The 20,370-nt window shown below is 44.3% G+C and overlaps 1 protein-coding gene across 1 annotated transcript in view; it reads left to right on the forward strand.

The window, feature by feature from the left end:
* The window catches only part of MEGF8 (multiple EGF like domains 8), a 119,501-nt gene that overhangs the window by 16,836 nt on the left and 82,295 nt on the right, over positions 1-20,370 (forward strand). The window contains exons 2-8 of the mRNA XM_073602044.1: positions 6,244-6,458; positions 7,765-7,928; positions 11,587-11,796; positions 13,583-13,763; positions 15,048-15,136; positions 17,787-18,000; positions 19,937-20,117. Coding sequence (XP_073458145.1) covers positions 6,272-6,458; positions 7,765-7,928; positions 11,587-11,796; positions 13,583-13,763; positions 15,048-15,136; positions 17,787-18,000; positions 19,937-20,117 — 1,226 coding nt within the window. The 5' untranslated portion in view covers positions 6,244-6,271. The remainder of the gene's footprint in view (positions 1-6,243; positions 6,459-7,764; positions 7,929-11,586; positions 11,797-13,582; positions 13,764-15,047; positions 15,137-17,786; positions 18,001-19,936; positions 20,118-20,370) is intronic.

A 20,370-nucleotide genomic window follows, 5' to 3' on the forward strand; every position in this document is an offset into this window, starting at 1 on the left:
AAGCCTTTTCTTACGAAGAAAAACATTCAAGCCAGGCTAAATTTTGCAAAAACACATCTGAAGTCTCCCAAAAGCATGTAGAAGAATGTGTTATGGTCTGATGAAACCAAGGTTGAACTTTTTGGCCATAATTCCCAAAGATATGTTTGGCGCAAAAACAACACTGTACATCACCAAAAGATCACCATACCCACCGTGAAGCATGGTGGTGGCAGCATCATGCTTTGGGGCTATTTTTCTTCAGCTGGAACAGGGGCCTTAGTCAAGGTAGAGGGAGAATTGTGAACAGTTCCAAATACCAGTCAATATTGGCACAAAACCTTCAGGCTTCTGCTAGAAAGCTGAACATGAAGAGGAACTTCATTTTTCAGCATGACAACGACCCAAAACATACATCCAAATCAACAAAGGAATGGCTTCACCAGAAGAAGATTAAAGTTTTGGAATTACCCAGCCAGAGCCCAGACCTGAATCCCATTGAAAATCTAAGGGGTGATCTGAAGAGGGTTGTGCACAGGAGATATTCTCACAATCTTACAGATTTGGAGTGTTTTTGCAAAGAAGAGTGGGCAAATATTGTCAAGTCAAGATGTGCTATGCTGATAGACTCATACCCAAACAGACTGAGTGCTGCAATAAAATCAAATGCTTTAACAAAGTATTAGTTTAAAGCCGCGTACAAACGAGCGGAATGTCCGACAGAAAAAGTCAGACGGAAGCTTTTCATCGTATATACCGATCGTGTGTAGGCCTCATCGGACTTTTTTTTTCGAAAATTCTGACTGACCTAGAAATAGAACATGTTCTAAATATTTCCGACGGAACCAATTCCTATCGGGAAAACCGCTCGTCTGTATGCTGGTCCGACAGACCAAAAACGACGCATGCTCTGAAGCAAGTACGAGGCGGAAACTATTGGCTACTGGATATTGAACTTCCTTTTTCTAGTCCCTTCGTACGTGTTGTACGACACAGTGTTCTGGACGGTCGGACTTTGGTGTGGCCATGTGTGGGCAAGACAGCTTGAATGGAATTCCGTCGGAGAAACCTTCGGAGTTTATTCCGGCGGCAAAACCGGTCGTGTGTACGCGGCATAAGGGTGTGTATACCCTAAAAAATTCAGTTTGTTGTTCATTTGAGTTGTACATTTTATACGTCACATTAAAGGTGGAAACATTTCTGAAATGATTTATCTTTGTCTCATTTTATCTCATCAGAAACCTGACATTTTACCAGGGGTGTGTAGACTTTTTATATGCACTGTGTGTGACTTCAACCAGCTGGTGCAAAACAATGCAGAGCTCAAAGAATGTCCAGTGAAAGAATGGAAGCCTGGAGAGGGGTAAACAGACAAGGTGCTGTAAGTAACAATGACAGTTTCATCTTCATTAACATGGAGCTGCTAAACATTTCTTGTCCTCTGTTTACAATGTAACTAGAGAAGGTTTAATGTCACCCAATTTCAGATCCCAGAAATAACAGCATCTTTAACCCCTCAGTGACTGAGCGTAACGCAAATCTCAACGGCTGAACACAATTTTGCAACTTTGACATGTGTTAGTACAACTATATCATTGCATATCCAGGTGAATTATACCTTATTTTTTTCAAGACAAATTGGGCCTTTTGCTGGTAAATGTTAACAGATATCTCCTATTTGTTTTTTTTTTTGTTTTTTTATTATTATTATTGGAAAAAATACTTTTTTCTTTTCATTTAAGAGGGGGTCCGGCCGTTTTTTTTTTTTTAGCTGCTGACTTTTAATAAGGACACTTACCTGTCCAGCGAGCCCGCGATGTCGCCCCCCCCCCCCCCCCCCCAGGCCGATCCGTCCATCGGATCAGCTGCCAGCGCTGCCATCCTAACTGAGGGAAACAGGCAGTGGAGCCTAGCGACCTCACTGCCAGTTTCCTACTGCGCACGCGCGAGCGGCGCTCTGTGAATGGCCCCGTGGTTTTCTGGGAACACACACAGTTCCCAGAAGGCAACGGGGCCGCTCACCGAGGAGCAGGACACGCTGCAGAATAGGAAGAGGCAGATTAGGAAGACTGCCTAGCAACAAGGGTTTCAGGTAAGTTAATTTTTTTTTTTTTCACGTTTTTAAAAAAAAAATTTAAGATTTTTGATGCAATTTTTTTTTTTTTTAGGGTTGCCCTCCACTTTAGCTGTGTACTATTAGTATGCAAGACAGGATCCTGGCACACGCCCTTTTGACAAAAATCAGATGCTCGGTTACCCAACAATCGTACCGTGTGGACGAGGCTTAAGTTTAGGTTCACACTGAGTGCGGCTTTGAAATCGCGCAACTTCACTTGAAATCACACAACTTTCAGAGCCGCATGTCAGTTCGACTTCAAGTGCTAATTGGCTGACATCTTTGCGACTTCATGCACAGATGTCTACGCAAGTTGCAACTGAAATCGCCAAAAAGTAGTGCAGGAACTACTTTTTCAAATCGGTATTGCACAGATTTGAACAGCTCCATTTGACCTGTCAAATCACATGACAAGTCGCCCCGGTGGTGTGAATGGGGACTAATTGACACTGATACTAATTTTAAAAATGCTTTAAAAAAAATCTTACCCAAAATATACTGACCCTAACCTTTGACATCCACCTTGACCTTTATTTAAAAACCCTAAAACAAACTCCAACACTGACCCAGACCAAACCCTGATCTAGCTAATTTTTTAAAATAAAATTTTACACACTTTTATTTACATCTTTCTGCCCTGCAAGGAGAAGAAGATACACTTGGGGTTGATTTACTAAAACTGGAGAGTGCAAAATCTGGTGCAGTTCTGCAGAGAAACCAATCAGCTTCCTGTTTTTTTTGTGAAAGCTTAATGAAACTAGCTGAAGTTAAAACTGATTGGCTTCCATGCACAGCTTCACCAGATTTTGCACTCTCCAGTTTTAATAAATCCACCCCAATGTATCTTTCGCACCATTCAGAAGAGAGAGAAAATGCTTGGGCTGGCTGCACAGTGACTGATCAATCAATCAGAGGCTATCACAACAATCAGGTAACCAGGAACATACCTTTTTAAAAGAGAAATGTGGGTTTAATCTCTTCACAACCGCGCTATAGCCGAATGATGGCTACAGCGACACCGCACATTGCCGGGAGGGGATCTATTGATGTCCTCCCGTGATCGCGCTTCCTGCGCATCTCCTGCAGCGCGCATCGGCAATGATCTGTGATTGTTGTGTTCTTCGGGCACAGCTGATCACAGATCAAAGTAAAGAGCCAATCACAGCGGCTCTTTACAGTGTGACCAGCTGTGTCCAATCACAGCTGATCACAGTGTAAACAGGATTTGCTGGTCATCGGCATTCCTCTCCTCATGCTGACAGCGTGTGAGGACAGGAGAGCTGACAAGCAGCAATCCACAAAGGGGACATCTACACTGATTATTATTGTCATGATTATTAATGCTTCCCCAAAGCGCCCATCAGTGCTGCCCATTAGTGCCGCCTCATCAGAGCCCATAAGTGCCGCCTCATCAGTTCTGCCCTTCAGCCATCAGGGCAGCTTCATCAGTGCAAATCAGTGAAGGAAAAAAATTACTTATTTACAAAATTTTATAACTGAAACGAAGAAAAAACTTTTTTTTTTTTTCAAAATTTTCGTACTTTTATGTTTGTTTAGCAAAAAATAAAGCCAGTTGAGATTAAATACCACCAAAAGAAAGCTCAATCTGTCTAAAAAAAAAAAAAAAAGGTCAAAAATGTTGTTTGGGTGCAGCGTTGCATGACCGCGCAATTGTCATTCAAAGTGTGACAGCGTTAAAAACTAAAAATTGGCCTGGGCAGGAGAGGGGTGAACTAATATGTGTGTGTCACCGGCGCAAAACAAATTATAATATGACTTTTAGAGCTGCTGCATTCAAAAAAACATTCATAAGAATGGACTAAAAGTGCTAATTATTGTGTGTGAATGCGCTACTCCCATGTATACGCTCTTTTCAGTATTAACATACCCTACCTTCATGTATATGATTTAATCTATGTTCACATTGTTTAGGTTAGGTATTTTTTCACAATAGAAGGTAAGGTATATTAATACTGAAAAGAGCGTATACATGGGAGTAGCGCATTCACACACAATAAGGAGAGGGGTGAAAGTGCCCGGTATTGAAGTGGTTAAAAAACACACAACAAACACACATTTATACTCACCTAGATGGCTGCAGCATCGACCCGATGCTACAGTTGTCCCCCACTGGCTCTACACCGAGAACTGAACAATAAAAGACCGCTGATCGCTCAGTTCTCCCCTCTGCTCCGAGCAGAGGGCAGTGACTGTCAGTCACAGGCTTTTTGCTCTGCCCCTCCAGCACTCATTGGAGCGTTGGGCTGTGGGGGGGTGGGAGCGGCTGGCTTAGGTTCTTAGCGGCATGCTGAGAGGCTGAGCCAGCTGCCGGTTAGGGATTTGGGCGGATCTCAACATTATTGATGATCCCTACAGATCCTGGAGCGGCTTTGGGACATCAGCCGACTGCAGACTGAAACTGGGTCACAGGAGTACAGAACTAAGTGCAATCCTGTGATCCACAGGAAGTATGACCAAGAAAGCTTTGGCCATACTTCTCCTTAAAGGGTAAGTTCACCTTTACAGAAAAATCTGTAAGGTGAACTTACACTGGTTCCCCTCCCCATCCCCCCCCCCGCTCCCGCCGTCCTGGAGACTGGCGATCACCTGCTCTGGCTGTCCGCTTTACTGCTCCGGGGATTAGAAATCCCCTCGGCTTAAAGGGGTTGTAAAGGTACATGTTTTTTCACCTTAATGCATTCTATGCATTAAGGTGAAAAAACATCCGACGATGATCAGCCCTCCCAGCCCCCCCCCCCGTTTACTTACCTGAGCCCTCGAAAGTCCCGCGTCGCGAACACACTGGCTTCTCGACTGGGCTTCTCGGCTCTTCTCGACTCATTCATTGAATGATTGACAGCAGCAGAGCCATTGGCTCCCGCTGCTGTCAATCAAATCAATGACACGGTGCGCTGTGGGGCGGGGCCGAGTAATACAGTCGGCGGCTATATATCACTGTATCACGGGAGCGCGCCCACAAGCTAACCCCTTTGGGAGAGCGCTTCCCAGAACGGGGGTTAGCTGATGCGGGGAGGAGCCGAGACAGCCGCCGAGGGACCCCAGAAGACGAGGATCGGGGCCACTCTGTGCAAAACGAGCAGCACAGTGGAGGTAAGTATGATATGTTTGTTATTTAAAAAAAAAAAAAAAAAAAAAAAAAGGGAACCTTTACAACCCCTTTAATCTCCTAAACATACCTCATAAAGGTACGTATAGGAGGCATTCTAATTGGTCGGTACTGACCAATCAGAACCCACGTAGCCTGTCCTGTCAGCGCTGGAGAAGAGGAGAGAAAGCCATAGGGATTTCCAACACCCGGAGCCGTAAAGCGGCTATCCGATGTGTCAGAACGGGAGATCGCAGGAATCCAGGTCAGCAGGGCCGGGTGTGATGGGGAGGGGGTCCAGGATAAGTTCACCTTACAGATTTTTTGTAAAGATGAATTTACTCTTTAAGGTTCCATTCACACTTGTGCGACTTGTCATGTAACTTTGGACATCAAAGTTTCATGACAAGTTGTTCCCCATGTTTTCCAATGATACCCATTCATATATGCGCAACTTAAAGTTGCAGCAACTTCAAAGAAGTTCATGCACTACTTTTGTCCAACTTTCATGCAACTTGAGGGCCATAGACTTCAATGTTAAACCTCAGAAGTTGCATGAAAGTTGTACTTGAATATTATGCAATGCAACTTGTGTGCAACAGTTGTCCATTATCACTGGTCAAAGCCAAAGTCATCTCCAAGTTGCACACATCTAAAGTTGCATCAAAGTTGCACCAAAGTTGGCGCAACTTTGGAGTCGCACAAGTGTGAATGGAGCTTAAGGTTAAATTTGAAATCGTTATCTAACCTAGGTTTGTTACATATTAAGTATCTTCTGCAGATTTACATATAACTGGATGCTCCTGTGCTGTATATTGGTGACCATTCGTTGTAGTCTGTTTTTTTTAAATTGGTAACTGATTAATACGTTTCTCAGACACAGATCAGTGGATTGTCTGAATGTTGCCGTGATTAGAACTTGGGTAAAGAGTGTTTGATCATCTGAGCTGGCACTGGAAAATGCTGGCTAATTAGTAACAACTCTGAATCAACTATTCATTCAGCTTCTGTTTTTCTGATTAATCTCATGGTTCCTTTCCAGGTCCCCTACCGAGGGATGCTGAACAGAGATGGAGGCCCACGCTGGCTTGTGGATGTGGAGCTGGCTCCCCTGCCTCCTTCTGCTGTGCCAGGTCCATACAGCGACATCGGGGGACTGCAAGGGGCACCGCACAGTGCTGCGCAGTGTGCCAGGATTTGTAAGCGACGGCCCAGGAAACTATTCAGTGAACGGCAACTGTGAATGGTTGATAGAAGGTATGGAGTAATCAAAGTGGTGTTCCAGCAATGTCATGTTGTATCCAAGAATTACAAATTTGGCAAAATTGATGTAATGTGATATTAAAGTAGAACTATAGTAGAGCTGCAGGATTCTGGGAAAAATGAGAATCACAATTCTTTTGCTTAGACTAAAGATCACGATTCTCAAAAACTTTTTTATTTTAAAGATTTACAACTTCTGAACATCTATATATATCAGTCTTCCCTATGTCACCACCCACAGATCTACATTATAAAATGGTTAATTTAAAAATTAAATAATTATTATTATATTTATTATATAATTAAACTCAACAAGAAAAAAATATATACATACATATTTATTTATTTATTTTTCTTGTTGAGTTTAACTTTGATATAGATTTTTCTTTTTTACATTAACCATTTTATAATATAGATCTGTGGGTGGTGCATGGTGACATAGGGAGGACTGAGATTACCCCCTCCTATGTCGTGGGCTTTCTGGTTATCAAGTCCAAGTACTTCAGCAGTCAAGCAGACATATTCATAATATATATAGGGCAGCTCACATTTGTGTTGGAAAAATGCCTGCTGGTGCGCACTCAGTCACTGTGTTTCCCGACTGAGAAACGTGGTACCGCCCACGACCAGGCATCCACCGCGGCGCATCACGCTCTCTGCTGACGGGTGCAAGAGTACTGTTCGAACATTGTATACACACCAATGTAAAAATGCTTAATGTGCATTCCAGACAATAGATGTTATACTACTGCTATGTTTTTATTGTTTCAACTCCATAAATTTTTTTTGGTTTAAGATATATTTTCTATATATTTTTGTATGTGCCTTAAAAGTCCACCATTAGGGCATCTTTCTCGTTGTCTAATTTTTTGGAAAATGAAGTAAATAATAATAAAAAAAAAAAATCCCAATTTTTTTTTTACATTCTGTCACCAGTGCAGTACACCGTCATATGACTGGTGTGATGGTGATTAGGTATACTGACTGGTGACAGTATGTTAAAAAAAATAAATAATGTTTTATTCTATTTTTTTTTTCCCTTTTATTTTACAATTTTTTTTTTTTTTTTTACATACTTTCATTAGAGTAGTTCGGTGTCACACTGTACTACTCTGGGGGCGGCATGATCAGGGCTGTAGCTTCCTGAGGAATCACAGCTGACACTCCCCACTGTTCACATGCAGAACCATGTTTTGGATATTGATCTTGACATTTCTATGCTAACTTTAACATCCACCATGATTTGCTCAAAACCATGAATTCATCCTGATTTATATTTTTTAAAATGTCATTATTGCAGCACCCGACAGCAATTACCGCGTGTTGCTCCGATTTCTGTTCATGGATACAGAGTGTACCTACGACTACCTCTTTGTGTATGATGGAGATTCCTACAGTGATCCTCTGCTAGCTAGCCTGAGTGGGAGCAGCCTGCCCCCCACCCTGGAGGCCACGTCTGGGAAGGTAAAGGGTTATGGGGCATGTCTTGCAGGAGCAGAAAGTGGGGTAGAATGTATTCACATAGATAGACTACACATTGATGTAAACATTCAGGACAGCACCATAGCAATATTTTTTATTTACTCCCTGTTTCTTTTGTGCTACATAGTCTGTATTGTCTATTTTATATTATAATGCAAAGAAAAAGATACATAACTGCTGGTTAAAAGGGAAGTATGGGAATTTTTAAAAATCATACTTATCTAGGTGGATGCAAAATCGCTCCAATGCTGCATCTGTCCCCCGCTGGCTCTAAGGCAGAGAACTGATCGATCGAACACCGCTGATCACTCAGTTCTCAGAGCTCCCTGAGGTGAGAGCTGGTGACTCAGTCACCGGATCTCTGCTGTGCCCCCCCCCCCCCCGCACTCACTGGAGCGCTGGGCTGTAAAGGAGGCGGGATCGGCTGGCTCAGGCTCTCAGCGGCTCACTGAGAGGCTGAGCTGGGTGCCGGTCCAGGCATGTGGGCAGATCCTGACTATATGGTCATGATCTTTCCTGAGCCTGGACCGGCTCTGTGGCATAAACCGACAGCGGACTACAGCCCGCTGCCTGCTGAGAATGATCTGCACTCCTGTGATCCACAGGAGAAGTACAGCCAAACAAACTTTGTTTGTACTTCTCCTTTAAAGTGTCCTTGTCAGTAGCATAAAAAAATCCAAAGGGCGCTTCCCTGCAATAAAAGGGGTATTGCACCGCATCTCCAGTGGCCTGTGTCTCCCATGGCATTGTGTTTTATTTCTTTAAGACTACTTTCACACTGGGGCAGGGGGGGGGTGTTAGCGGTAAAGCGCCGCAAGTTCTAGCGACCCTTTACCGCTGTTATAGCAGCGCTTTTCGGCCACTAGTGGGGTACTTTTACCCCCCCCACTAGCAGCCAAGGAAAGGGTTAAAAGTGCCCAAAAAGCACCGATGCCGAATCACTTTGCAGGCACTTTGGCAGCGCTGCCCATTGATTTCAGTGCCAGGGGCAGTTTAGGAGTGCTGTATACACCGCTTCTGCACCGCCCCAAAGATGCTGCTTACAGGACTTTTTTTCCCGTCCTGCAAGCGCACCGCCCCGGTGTGAAAGCACTCGGGCTTTCACACTAGGGAGGCATGAGAGGCGCTTTTCAGGCGCTTTATATATGCTATTTTTAGCCCTAAAACACCTGAAAATGCCCCCGTTTGAAAGGGGTCTAACACCTATGTTGTTATGGGAATCAGTAGTTATGTTGAGGGACAGAAGATTAAAACACGGGGAAACGGGCTGTCAATACTCCTGAAAGTCTTGAATGTTGAAGTGTCTTACTAAAGCTGGCCATAGATGGAACCTGTTCCCTCATCCAGACATTTGAGGTGGATGAGGGAATTCTCCAAACTACGCTATTGTATTCTGACAGTAGGGAATCCACCGCCATCAGAATACACTGATCAATGCTGCAGCCAATTGGCTGCAGCTCTGATTGAAGCAAAAATTTTCAACAAGCTCGTTCAGGAGCAGTCGGTCCTTTGATCAACTGCTACCGAACAGGGTTGGGTATATATAGATCGAAATTTGTCCGGTCTTTACTCAACCAGCAGAATTTCGATCCATCTATGGCCACCTTGAGACTGCAGCACTGGACACGGGGAACGCAGGATACACAGGACGTGGTAGAGGTGAGTACAAGTTCTTCTAATACAGTAATACCTTGATTTGCGAGTAATGCGGTATACAAGCATTTTGCAAGACAAGCAACATTTTTTTTTTTTCACATTTTGACTTGATATGCGAGCGCTGTATTGATATACAAGCAGTAGTTTTAATGTAAAAAAAAAAGAATTACACGCACAATGTTAAGGAGTCTTTCTATGTAAAGCCGCTGGTGTACAGTATACAGCGCTGTATGTGGCCAGAGGTCCGAGGGCTCTGGTGGCTCCCAGCGCTTCCTGGAGAACTCAGAGACACTCCCAGCTGGATGGGGCGGGCGTAACATGCGTTCGGAGCACCTGGAAGTGCCAACAGTTCCCGAGTGTCTCCGAGTTCTCAGGAAGCGCTGGGAGCTGCCATAAAACTGTATACACCAGCGGCTTTACATGAATCAACACCAGACTCCTTAACAATGTGAGCGTATTTCTTTTTTTTTTTTACATTAAAACTGTTATCCTTTTTTTTTTCACCACAGAGGTACTGTACGGTACTGTGCAGTATTCCTACCATTGATACTGTACTATATTTTTAAAGTGGTTGTAAACCCACTTTGAAAAAAAACTAACACCTGCAAGACAAAGGCATAATGGCATAGCATACTAGCTCATTATGTAATACTCACCTGAGATCGAAGCCCTCACTGCGGTGCCCGTACACAGCACCGGCCAGCGACATCACTCCCGGGGGTTACTTCGGGTATCGCGGCTCCGGCGTGTGATTGGCCAGAGCCACGATGGCGTCACATGTGCGCGGGAGCTGCCGGTAACGGCACACTCACTGAAACAACAGCACATACATGCCGTTACTTCAGTTTGCTTCAGTGCGCATGTGTCGATAACGTCGGCACATGCAAATACAGGGGATATCTCCTAAACCGTTCAAGTTTAGGAGATATCCGGGGTAGCTACAGGTAAGCCTTATTATAGGCTTACCTGTAGCAAAAAGTGATCTGCAAGGGTTTACAACCACTTTAAGTGCAGGTAATTTTTTTTATTTTTAGAGTACACTTTATACTGTATTTTGTATTTCTGTAATCATTTTTATATGAATAAATGGTTGTGGAATGAATCATTTGAGTTTCCATGATTTCTTATGGGGAAATTCGTTTTGATACACGAGTGCTTTGGATTACAAGCATGTTTCTGGAACAAATTATGCTCGCAAACCAAGGTATTACTGTACAGGAAATTGCCCTTTTGGATTTTGTATGTGACTGACAGGATTGCTTTAATTGTTTTGTAAGGACTAGAGTAGAACCAACTGTAATCAGTGATCTGATCACATAGCGGCATTTGTTAATTAAAAAAGGGTCAACCAAGAAATTTGTGGAAATTTGCAGTAGTTATAGGTAAAGTCTTGCATGGTTTTGTCTCTAGGACATTTACCCTTTTACTTTGCTTTATAGCAGTGGTCTCCAAACCTGGGGCCAGATGTGGCTATTTGCTTGCCTTTGTCTGGCTCTTGAGGCAGTATTGACACCAACATTGGGGCATAATTCCTTCCACTGACAACAACAATGGGGCACTATTCCCCCCACTGACACCAACTATTTCTACCCTAATACCAAAGATCGGACCTTGTTTACTCCTACTGGACACAATCTGGCCCCCCTAAAGTCTGAAGGACAATAAATTGCCCCTGTCCTTAGAACGTTTGGAGATCCCTGCTTTATATTGTAGTGCTTCAAGCAGAAATGTAGGCAAACTGTTGAATTCTCTTTTAAAATGCATATATGTAAACTGTCTTGCCTGCCAAGAAATTGTAATTCTGTTCAGCCAATTATCTAATTCAGACACCAAATGAATGGGCTGCCTTAACAAAGCGCATGTGAATGCATGGCTTTAAGCAGTGCATATACCTGAACTGTCCCTTAAAACCATGCTATCTGTACTTGTCTCTGAGGCGTATTGTCTAAATAGTCATTAATCTCTTCTATAAATGTTTTGTCAGATGCTTCTTCATCTATTCAGTGACGCAAATTACAACTTGCTGGGTTTTAACGCCACATACAGCTTCTCCTTGTGCCCGCAAGGTTGCTCTGGACATGGAACTTGCCAGGAAAACAGCCAATGCTTGTGTGACTCGGGATGGGGAGGAGAAGGTTGTCAGGTCCCGGACTGCAGCACCTACTGTCACCACCATCATGGGATTTGTAACCAGGTACCTAGAAGTAAATAGGCTTTGCAGATTGCTGCCAAAAATTTCATTTGTTACCAACTTTGCTCCCTGAAGGACACATTTTAAAGAGAATGGATAATGAGTCTGTGTATGATTTATATATTATGGTCAGGACTAAGGGGTAAAAAGTTCAAAAAATATCTTTCCTTTATTTCAGCTAAAAAATAAATTTTAGATTTCTGCGATCTCAAGTAGCATGCTTGTAGTCACTGACCATCTCCTGTAGTATTCTGCAGTCTCCAGTAGCATGCTTGTAGTCACTGACCATCTCCTGTAGTATTCTGCAGTCTCCAGTAGCATGCTTGTAGTCACTGACCATCTCCTGTAGTATTCTGCAGTCTCCAGTAGCATGCTTGTAGTCACTGACCATCTCCTGTAGTATTCTGCAGTCTCCAGTAGCATGCTTGCAGTCACTGACTATCTCCTGTAGCAGGGGCGTTGCTGGGGGGCGGGGGGGGGGGGGGGAGGGGATGGGGGCACACCCAGGTGGTAAGCAATTTTTCACGGGCAATGGCTGGTGTTGGCACTTCAATCATCAAGGCACCATGGTTGATATGGTGTCAGGGTGATTGAAGCGCATTATTTCTATTGTTACATTGTAATATATAATGAAGTGGTTCAACTCACCATAATGCTGAATCAGTGGGAGCCCTTGGCATGTCACTTGCCACATCTTCTGCCACCAGATGCAGCTTGTCACTTGCCACCGTCGCCTGGCACCAGATGTGGATTGTCATTTGCCACGTCACCTGCCACCAGATGTGGATAATTGCTTGCCATGTCACCTGCCACTATTTGTGGATTGTCACTTGCCACTGTCGCCTGGCACCAGATGTGGATGATCGCTTGTCATGTCACCTGCCACTATTTGCGGATTGTCACTTGCCACTGTCGCCTGGCACCAGATGTGGATGATCGCTTGTCATGTCACCTGCCACTATTTGCGGATTGTCACTTGCCACTGTCGTCTGGCACCAGATGTGGATTGTCACTTGCCACTGTCACCTGCCAATATTTGCAGATTGTCACTTGCAATGCCAGCCAGTGCCGCCAAATGTGCATTATCGCTGCATTGGTGGCAGGCTGGCAGCACTGGTCCATTTAGCAGAGGCAGGTGCAGCTGTTGTTTCTGAGTGAGTGCAGGAGAGCAATGATGCGGGGTGGGCGGAGAAAGATGATGTCATCTCTGTTCATCTGCCCGCTCGAATCTGCTCCCTTCCGCCTGCCTGGCTCTATCATGCAGCCCGCCCAGCTGCAGAGTGGCCACGGCCCACTGGTTAGGCAGGGACTCCTGCGGCAAGAGACTCGGGGCTCTAGAGTCAATAGCCACCCCAATAGCAACGCCACTGTCCTGTAGTATGTCTGCAATCACTGACCATCTCCTGTAGTATTCTACAATTTCCAGTAGCGTGCTTGCAGTCACTGACCATCCCCTGTAGCATTCTACCAGTCACTGACCATTTCTTGTAACATGTCGGCAATCTCTGACTATCTTTTGTAGCATGCTGGCAGTCTCTGTCCTCATATCCTGGCAAAATCCACAGTAACTTACAGTTTGCTTTAGCATTATATATATTGTAAATTACATGCAACACTTTGATGATGTCAGAGGCTGCATGATCAATGATTTAGTGCTCTTTTTAAATTTTACTTCTTCTCCACAATTATGCAATTTCTACACCCATTCTGGGTCATTCTGCTATCATCTCTTTTCTGTTTATTGGTTGTCTTTGTTATTGTTTTAACATGCAGTTGTCTCTTTTTTTAGGAGACTCAACGCTGTGTCTGTTTTCCTGGGTACATGGGAGAACAATGTGACCTATCCCTCACTGATAACCAGGGATCTGGAACCTGGTACAATGTGAGCAGTCAGGATCCAGCCTTCAGCCCTCGCACCGCTGCCGCTGGAGCCTTTCTGCCCCCAACCAATGCTCTTTATATATTTGGAGGTAAGTTTGAATGTGTCAGGAGAATCCAGTTGCTAATTTTATTGGACATAAGGATCAAACTGCTGAGTGTGAAATGTATGGATTTGGTAGTTACTGTATCTGATATGATGCCAGAATGTCTGTATGAAGGCTGGAGGTGATCTTAAAGAATATGACAGACCACTGATTGCTATGCTGCATCCAGTATAGCCCTCAAGCCTTTAGAATTACCTGTCCATGCTAGCCCATGCTATGTCGTAGCAGGCATACCTTGGTCACAACTAGATTGCAATCACTATTTCACATAGTAATACAAATATGTACAGTATTCCTGTCTGATTAAGCAACAGTACAGAAATGCCTTTAATCAAGTACAAGGTGAATTATTACTGGATCCTGCAAATTATCACTTTGCCAAACTCCTTTTGAGAATGCTAGTTGTCTTACTGACTTTGATCTAAATCAGGAGTGTCCAAACTTTTTAAACATAGGGTCACTTTAGTGGGGGGGGGGATGCAACAGTGGCCAGGTTGGGGAAGAAAGTGCCCTGGTGTAATTGGGAGTAAACAATGCCCCGTCATTGCTATTAGGCAGAGTAATAGTGTCCCACCATTGGTGTCAGTGGGAGGAATAGTGCCCTATAATTGATGTCAGTAAGAGGAATAGCACCCCATCATTGGTGTTAGTGGGAGGAATGGCGCCCAGTCATTGGTGTCAGTGGGAGGAATAGTGCTCCATCATTGGTATTAGGCAGAGTAATAGTATCCCAACTCTGGTGTCAGTGGGAGGAATAGTGCCCCATAATTGGTGTCAGTGGGCAGAATAGTGCCCCATCATTGGTGTCAGTGGGAGGAGTAGTGTCCCATGATTGGTGTCAGTGGGAGGAATAGTGCCCCATCATTGGTATCTATGTGCGGCGTAGTGTGCCAACATTGGTGTCAGTGAGAGGATTAGTGCCCCTTTGTCGGTGGCAGGTACTGTGCCCCACTTTTGCTGACAGTGGGGGGAAATAATGCCTCAAGGGCCGGATAAAAGCAAGTATTGGGTCGCAGTTTGGAGATCATTTATTTAAATACTTGTTCACTCACTGACCTTGAACAAGTGTGCAGCAAATTAAGTTGGAACTCCTGATCTGCATACTTGTTCTGGGCTACTGACTTTTTTTGAGCTTTGCATTAATATAATAACCAGGCACCCAGAATTTTTGAAAGGTGGGTTCACCAGTGGCAGCCAACATATTTTCCCAGTATGAGTTTCATACGGGCAGCCAGCTATATCTTATGTATTGTAAAATGTTTTTTACAGGCTTGGATCTGAATTCTGCTCTTCAGGATATGGCCATTTATAACTTCACGTCAAACACCTGGGAGAGAAGGACATACCATCCGAGCCCGGTATGTTTTACTTATAATCACTTTGAGAAAATCAGTTAAATAGTCTTTTTTTTTTGTTGTTTTTTTTAAGTAGCCTGAGAAGACTGGTATACTTGGAATAAGATTAGCAGCGCTAAACAGCAGAGACCGTCAATGTAATGAACTAAAATGGCTTCCCTAATATACAAATATAAATTCAAACTCTATAGAAAGAAGACAAGGCATGATTTAAGGACCTAAATTGTGGGTACTGTGCCCAAAAAGGCAAGCAGAGGACAAGAGGAAGGGCCAGCACTGTGAGACAGTTATGTTTGCTCAAATGATTTCAGGCATCAGGAGTTTGCTTTTAAGGAGGGAAGAAAAGTGGAGAGGGGGCCATATCAGCATGCAGAGACTTCTTCATTGTCAAAGATAATACTGCAAGATATAGAGCTGCAGCAGTGTATAGTGCTTTTACCATGCTGGCTATGTAGACTGGCAGGGGTGTCACAAGGCTGAATGAACGTAAAGTATTTTGACAAGTTAAGAGCTCACTTATATGTATTTCAGTTCTGTATTGAGCTGCTTGACAAATTCAGCTTTAAAGTGGTTGTAAATACAGAAGTTTTCTTTCTCACTGCATTTTATGCAGTAAGGTAAAAAAAAAAAAAAAACCTTCTGCATGCAGCCTTCCCTTCCCTGCAGCCCCTCCTAAATACATACCTGAGCCCGATCTTGATCCAATGATGTGCACGAGAGCCGAGGCTCTCTCAGCTCTCTCCCTCCTCCTTGGCTCCGATGCAGCAGTGGAAGCCATTGGCTCCCGCTGCTGTCAATCACAGCCAGTGATGAGGGGGGCAAGCCACGCTCTGTGTGGAGATCGGGAGCAAGCATGCACAAGTGCCCCCGTAACAAGCGTCTTGCTATGGGAGCACTCAGTGGGGAGGGAAGACCCGAGAGGGCCGGTGGGGGACCCGAGAAGAGGTGGATCAGGGCTGCTCTGTGCAAAATCATTATACAGAGCAGGTAAGCGTGACATTTTTTTTTTTTTTTTTAAAAGCGAAGCTTTACTATCACTTAAAGTAACGATTGGGAGCGAGCACGCACGGGTGCCCCCTTAACAAGCAGCTTGCTATGGGGCACTCAGCATTGGGGGGAGGAGCCAGGAGTGCCAGCGGGGGACAAAGAGAAGAGCTGATTGGGGCTGCTTTGTGCAAAACCATTACACAGAGCAGGTAAGTACAGTGAGGGGAAAAAAGTATTTGATCCCCTGCTGATTTTGTACATTTTCCCACTGACAAAGAAATAATCAGTCTATAATTTTAATGGTAGGTTTATTTTAACAGTGGGAGACAGAATAATAATGAAAATATCCAGAAAAACACATTTCAATTAGCAAGATTTCTGTCTCCCAGGTGTCTTCTTAGCAGGTAACCAGCTGAGATTAGCAACACTCTTAAAGGGAGTGCTCCTAATCTCAGCATGTTACCTGTATAAAAGACACCTGTCCACAGAAGCAATAAATCAGATTCCAATCTCTCCACCATGGCCAAGACCAAAGAGCTGTCCAAGGATGTCAGGGACAAGATTGTAGACCTACACAAGGCTGAAATGGGCTACAAGACCATCACCAAGCAGGTTGGTGAGAGGGTGACAACAGTTGGTGTGATTATTCACAAATGGAAGAAAAAAAAAATAACTGTCAATCTCCCTCGTTCTGGGGCTCCATACAAGATCTCACCTCGTGGAGTTTCAATTTTCATGAGAACGGTGAGGAATCAGCCCAGAACTACACAGGAGAATCTTGTCAATGATATCAAGGCAGCTGGGACCATAGTCACCAAGAAAACAATTGGTAACACACTACGCCCTGAGGGACTGAAATCCCGCAGTGCCCGCAAGGTCTCCCTGCTCAAGAAAGCACATGTACAGGCCCGTCTGAAGTTTGCTAATGAACATCTGAATGATTCAGAGAAGAACTAGGTGAAAGTGTTGTGGTCAGATGAAATCAAAATCAAGCAACTCGCCATGTTTAGAGGAGAAGGAATGCTGCCTATGACCCCAAGAACACCATCCCCACCATCATACATGGAGGTGGAAACATTATGCTTTGGGTATGTTTTTCTGCTAAGGAGACAGGACCACTTCACAGCATCAAAAGGACGATGGATGGGGCCATTTACCATCAAATCTTGGGTGAGAACCTCCTTCCCTCAACCAGTGCATTGAAAATGGGCCCAGATTGTCCTCTCCGCTCCTCCCATGACCATCCTCTGGAACTCCCTGCCCCAGTATATCCGGTCTGCCCCTACACTGCCTTTAGGATATCCCTGGAAGCTCTTTTATTCAGGGAAGCCTATCCCACACCCACCTAAAAACTGTACCCGAGCCACCTCCATCAGATCATCCCCCGCAGCTATTAACCTCCCCCTCCCTTTCGATTGTAAGCTCCACAAGCAGGGCCCTCCTGTCCCTTCTGTATTGAACTGTATTGTCCCCCCTCTACATTGTAAAGCGCTGCAAAACCTGTTGGTGCTATATAAATCCTGTATGATAATACTAATAATGTTTGTTTTAAAAAAAAAAAAAAAAAAGCAAAGCTTTACTATCACTTTAAGTAACTAGACAGTTTTATAGTGGCAGTGGTTACTAAAAATTGTGTCGCTGATTTGTGCATTGATGTCTCCTTCAGTCTGCTCGACATTCCCACGTGGTGGTGGAGTGGAATGGTACACTGATTCTGTTTGGTGGGGAGTTACCAGGAGGAAAGCTGACCGATGACACCTGGGTGTTTCTGCCTTTGGAAGAGCGGTGGATGAACCTGACCCGCTACAGCGACATAAAGCCCCCACCTCTAGCTAACCACGCTGCGGCAACTGTGGATAACTGGTTGTATGTGTTCGGAGGTAAGAATCTGATATTCTGAGCTCTTCGTGCTTTGGGGGAAAAAAATATTTCTGGGCGCACACTTTCATTTAAGTGTATCCCCTAATAGACACATAGGATATAAATACACTTTGTAAATACCCTTGCAAAGCTTTTTATTACCTTGTAAAAGTAGCAATGTCATCACAGAAAGCAGAGCTGTGGGAGGGACCCAGCAGGTCCACCTACTACAGGCTGCCTGCAGAAAATGACAGGAGGGGCGGAGACAAGAACAGTTACCCAGCAGAAGGAGAGAGCAGTAGTGACTACAAGGAGACACATTTTTCATGCTGGATTGCTACATTACTTCTCATATGTCAAAATGTGCCCCATTTGGCTTTATTTTCAATGGATTTCTCACACGGTGTTTCCTTGCATCACTTTTTGACTTTCTGGATTGATGACATAGCCTCTACTATTGAAATCCTTGCACTGTGAGCTGCAGTGTCTGGGAGGGTGAGTGTGGGAAGCATAAACTAAGGGGGATATATCTCACTTTGAGGAGGTAAAGGATTTTCTTTCTTTACTATGAGACTTGAATTTGTTTTAACCTTTGATCTCCATGGTGTGTTAGACATGTCCTTGGGAGTAAAAAAGGTTAAAGGTGAATTTCAGGAATTCAGCCACCTTCTAAAATCTGCTAACTTACTAAGGGTTACTTTCAAAGAGGTGCATGCCACCTTGTGGACTTACCTCTTTAATTTAAAACTGACAGTTTTACTGAGTGGGAGGGTACAGCTATTGCTATACTGCTGGCATTCTGACAGGAGAGACACTGTCTTCACCTACAGCAGCAGCACTTCCTGTCCCTCCCCTTTCCTACACCTTCACAGAAGGCTTTGTATTTTGTGAATGTCTTCACATAATACAAAACTCTCTTTGATTGGGCAGGAGGGAGGAGGAGGCGGGCAAAGTGGCTGCATAAGACCTTGCAGCTGCAAGAGCTGAGACCAGAAGGTCAAGTGTCAGAGCGCCAGAAGTATAGCGATAGCTATGCTCCTGGCATTCAGTAAAAATAAGTATTGTAAATTAGAGAGAGAAGTACATGAGGGGGCATGCACTTCATTGGACTTAAACCCTAGTAATCCAAAACAGTTTAGAAAGTGTCTGAATTCCTGGAGTTCAGCTTTTAATTAGTTCAGTAAGTGACCATATTTTATTTAAAGCGGGATTCCGGCCAGCTAAAAAAATTTTTTAAAGTCAGCAGCTACAAACATTGTAGCTGCTGACTTTAAATAAGTAGACTTACCTGTCCTGGGCACCCACGATGTCGGCCGCCCGAGGCCGACCCGTCCCTTGGCTCTTGGGTCCCGGCACCGCCATCCTAGGTAAGGGAAACAGGCAGTGGAGCCTACTGCGCACGCGCGAGCGGAGCGGCGATCTGTGAATGGCCCCGTGGTTTTCTGGGAACACACAGTTCCCAGAAGGCAACGGGGCCGCTCAGCTAGGAGCAGAACACGCCGCGGAATAGGAACAGGCAGATTAGGAAGACTGCCTAGCAACAAGGGTTCAGGTAAGTTTAAAAATCTTTTTTTTACATTTTTTTAGGATTTTTGGTGAAAATTCTTTTTTCAGGGTGGCCCTCCACTTTAAAGGCTTAGTTCACTTTTACCATTACCACCCTCCCCTGGTCACCATGGTACTAACCTCCGTAGGTTGCTGAGCTGTCAGCACCCTCACAGTGGGTCCAGCGGTCCGGGGATTTGAAATCCCACACTCTTCTCCTTTTCTGCCATTGATTTGGATTTGCCAGCACCATCACTGTGTTAGTTCACCTTTACATTTTTTCTGTAAAGGTGCAGTAACAATTTTTTTTATAATAACTTTTATCTTATATGTTTAGTGTATAACATTTTTACACTTGAAGGTTTCAGTTACATTCCTGTTTTGTATTTCTGCTCTCTTTCCTCTTTACAGGCCGCACAACTCGAGATATCTTTTCTTCAGAGATGTACCGTTTCAATCTCCATTCCTGGGATTGGGAGCAGGTCCATCCTGCTGGAGGGAAGCCACCGGCTGCTGCTGGTCATTCCATGGTGTTCCATTCTACTTCCCGAACTTTGGTGGTTTATGGTGGTCACCGACCATCCACTGCAAGGTAAGTGGAACACTTTCCTCCCCAAAGCTTCATAAGCTGTCAGATTCTTCCTTTAGCTACAAATCTCTTCAATGTGCTCATGAAGTTTCTGGAAAAAACTAAACTTTAAAAAAAATACAGATTTTGTGAAGGTTGGCATTTATGTTGGCAAGTGCCTGTGCTCCCTGTGACACTGCTAGGGCCTGGTAGGTGGTTGAGAGGAGCCTGGGGCTATCACATGGAGGGTCCAGGGGTATGTGATTGGGTTCCTTAA

This window comes from Aquarana catesbeiana, linkage group LG10 (genome assembly GCF_042186555.1).
Source record: "Aquarana catesbeiana isolate 2022-GZ linkage group LG10, ASM4218655v1, whole genome shotgun sequence".
Classification (NCBI taxonomy): Eukaryota; Metazoa; Chordata; class Amphibia; order Anura; family Ranidae; genus Aquarana; species Aquarana catesbeiana.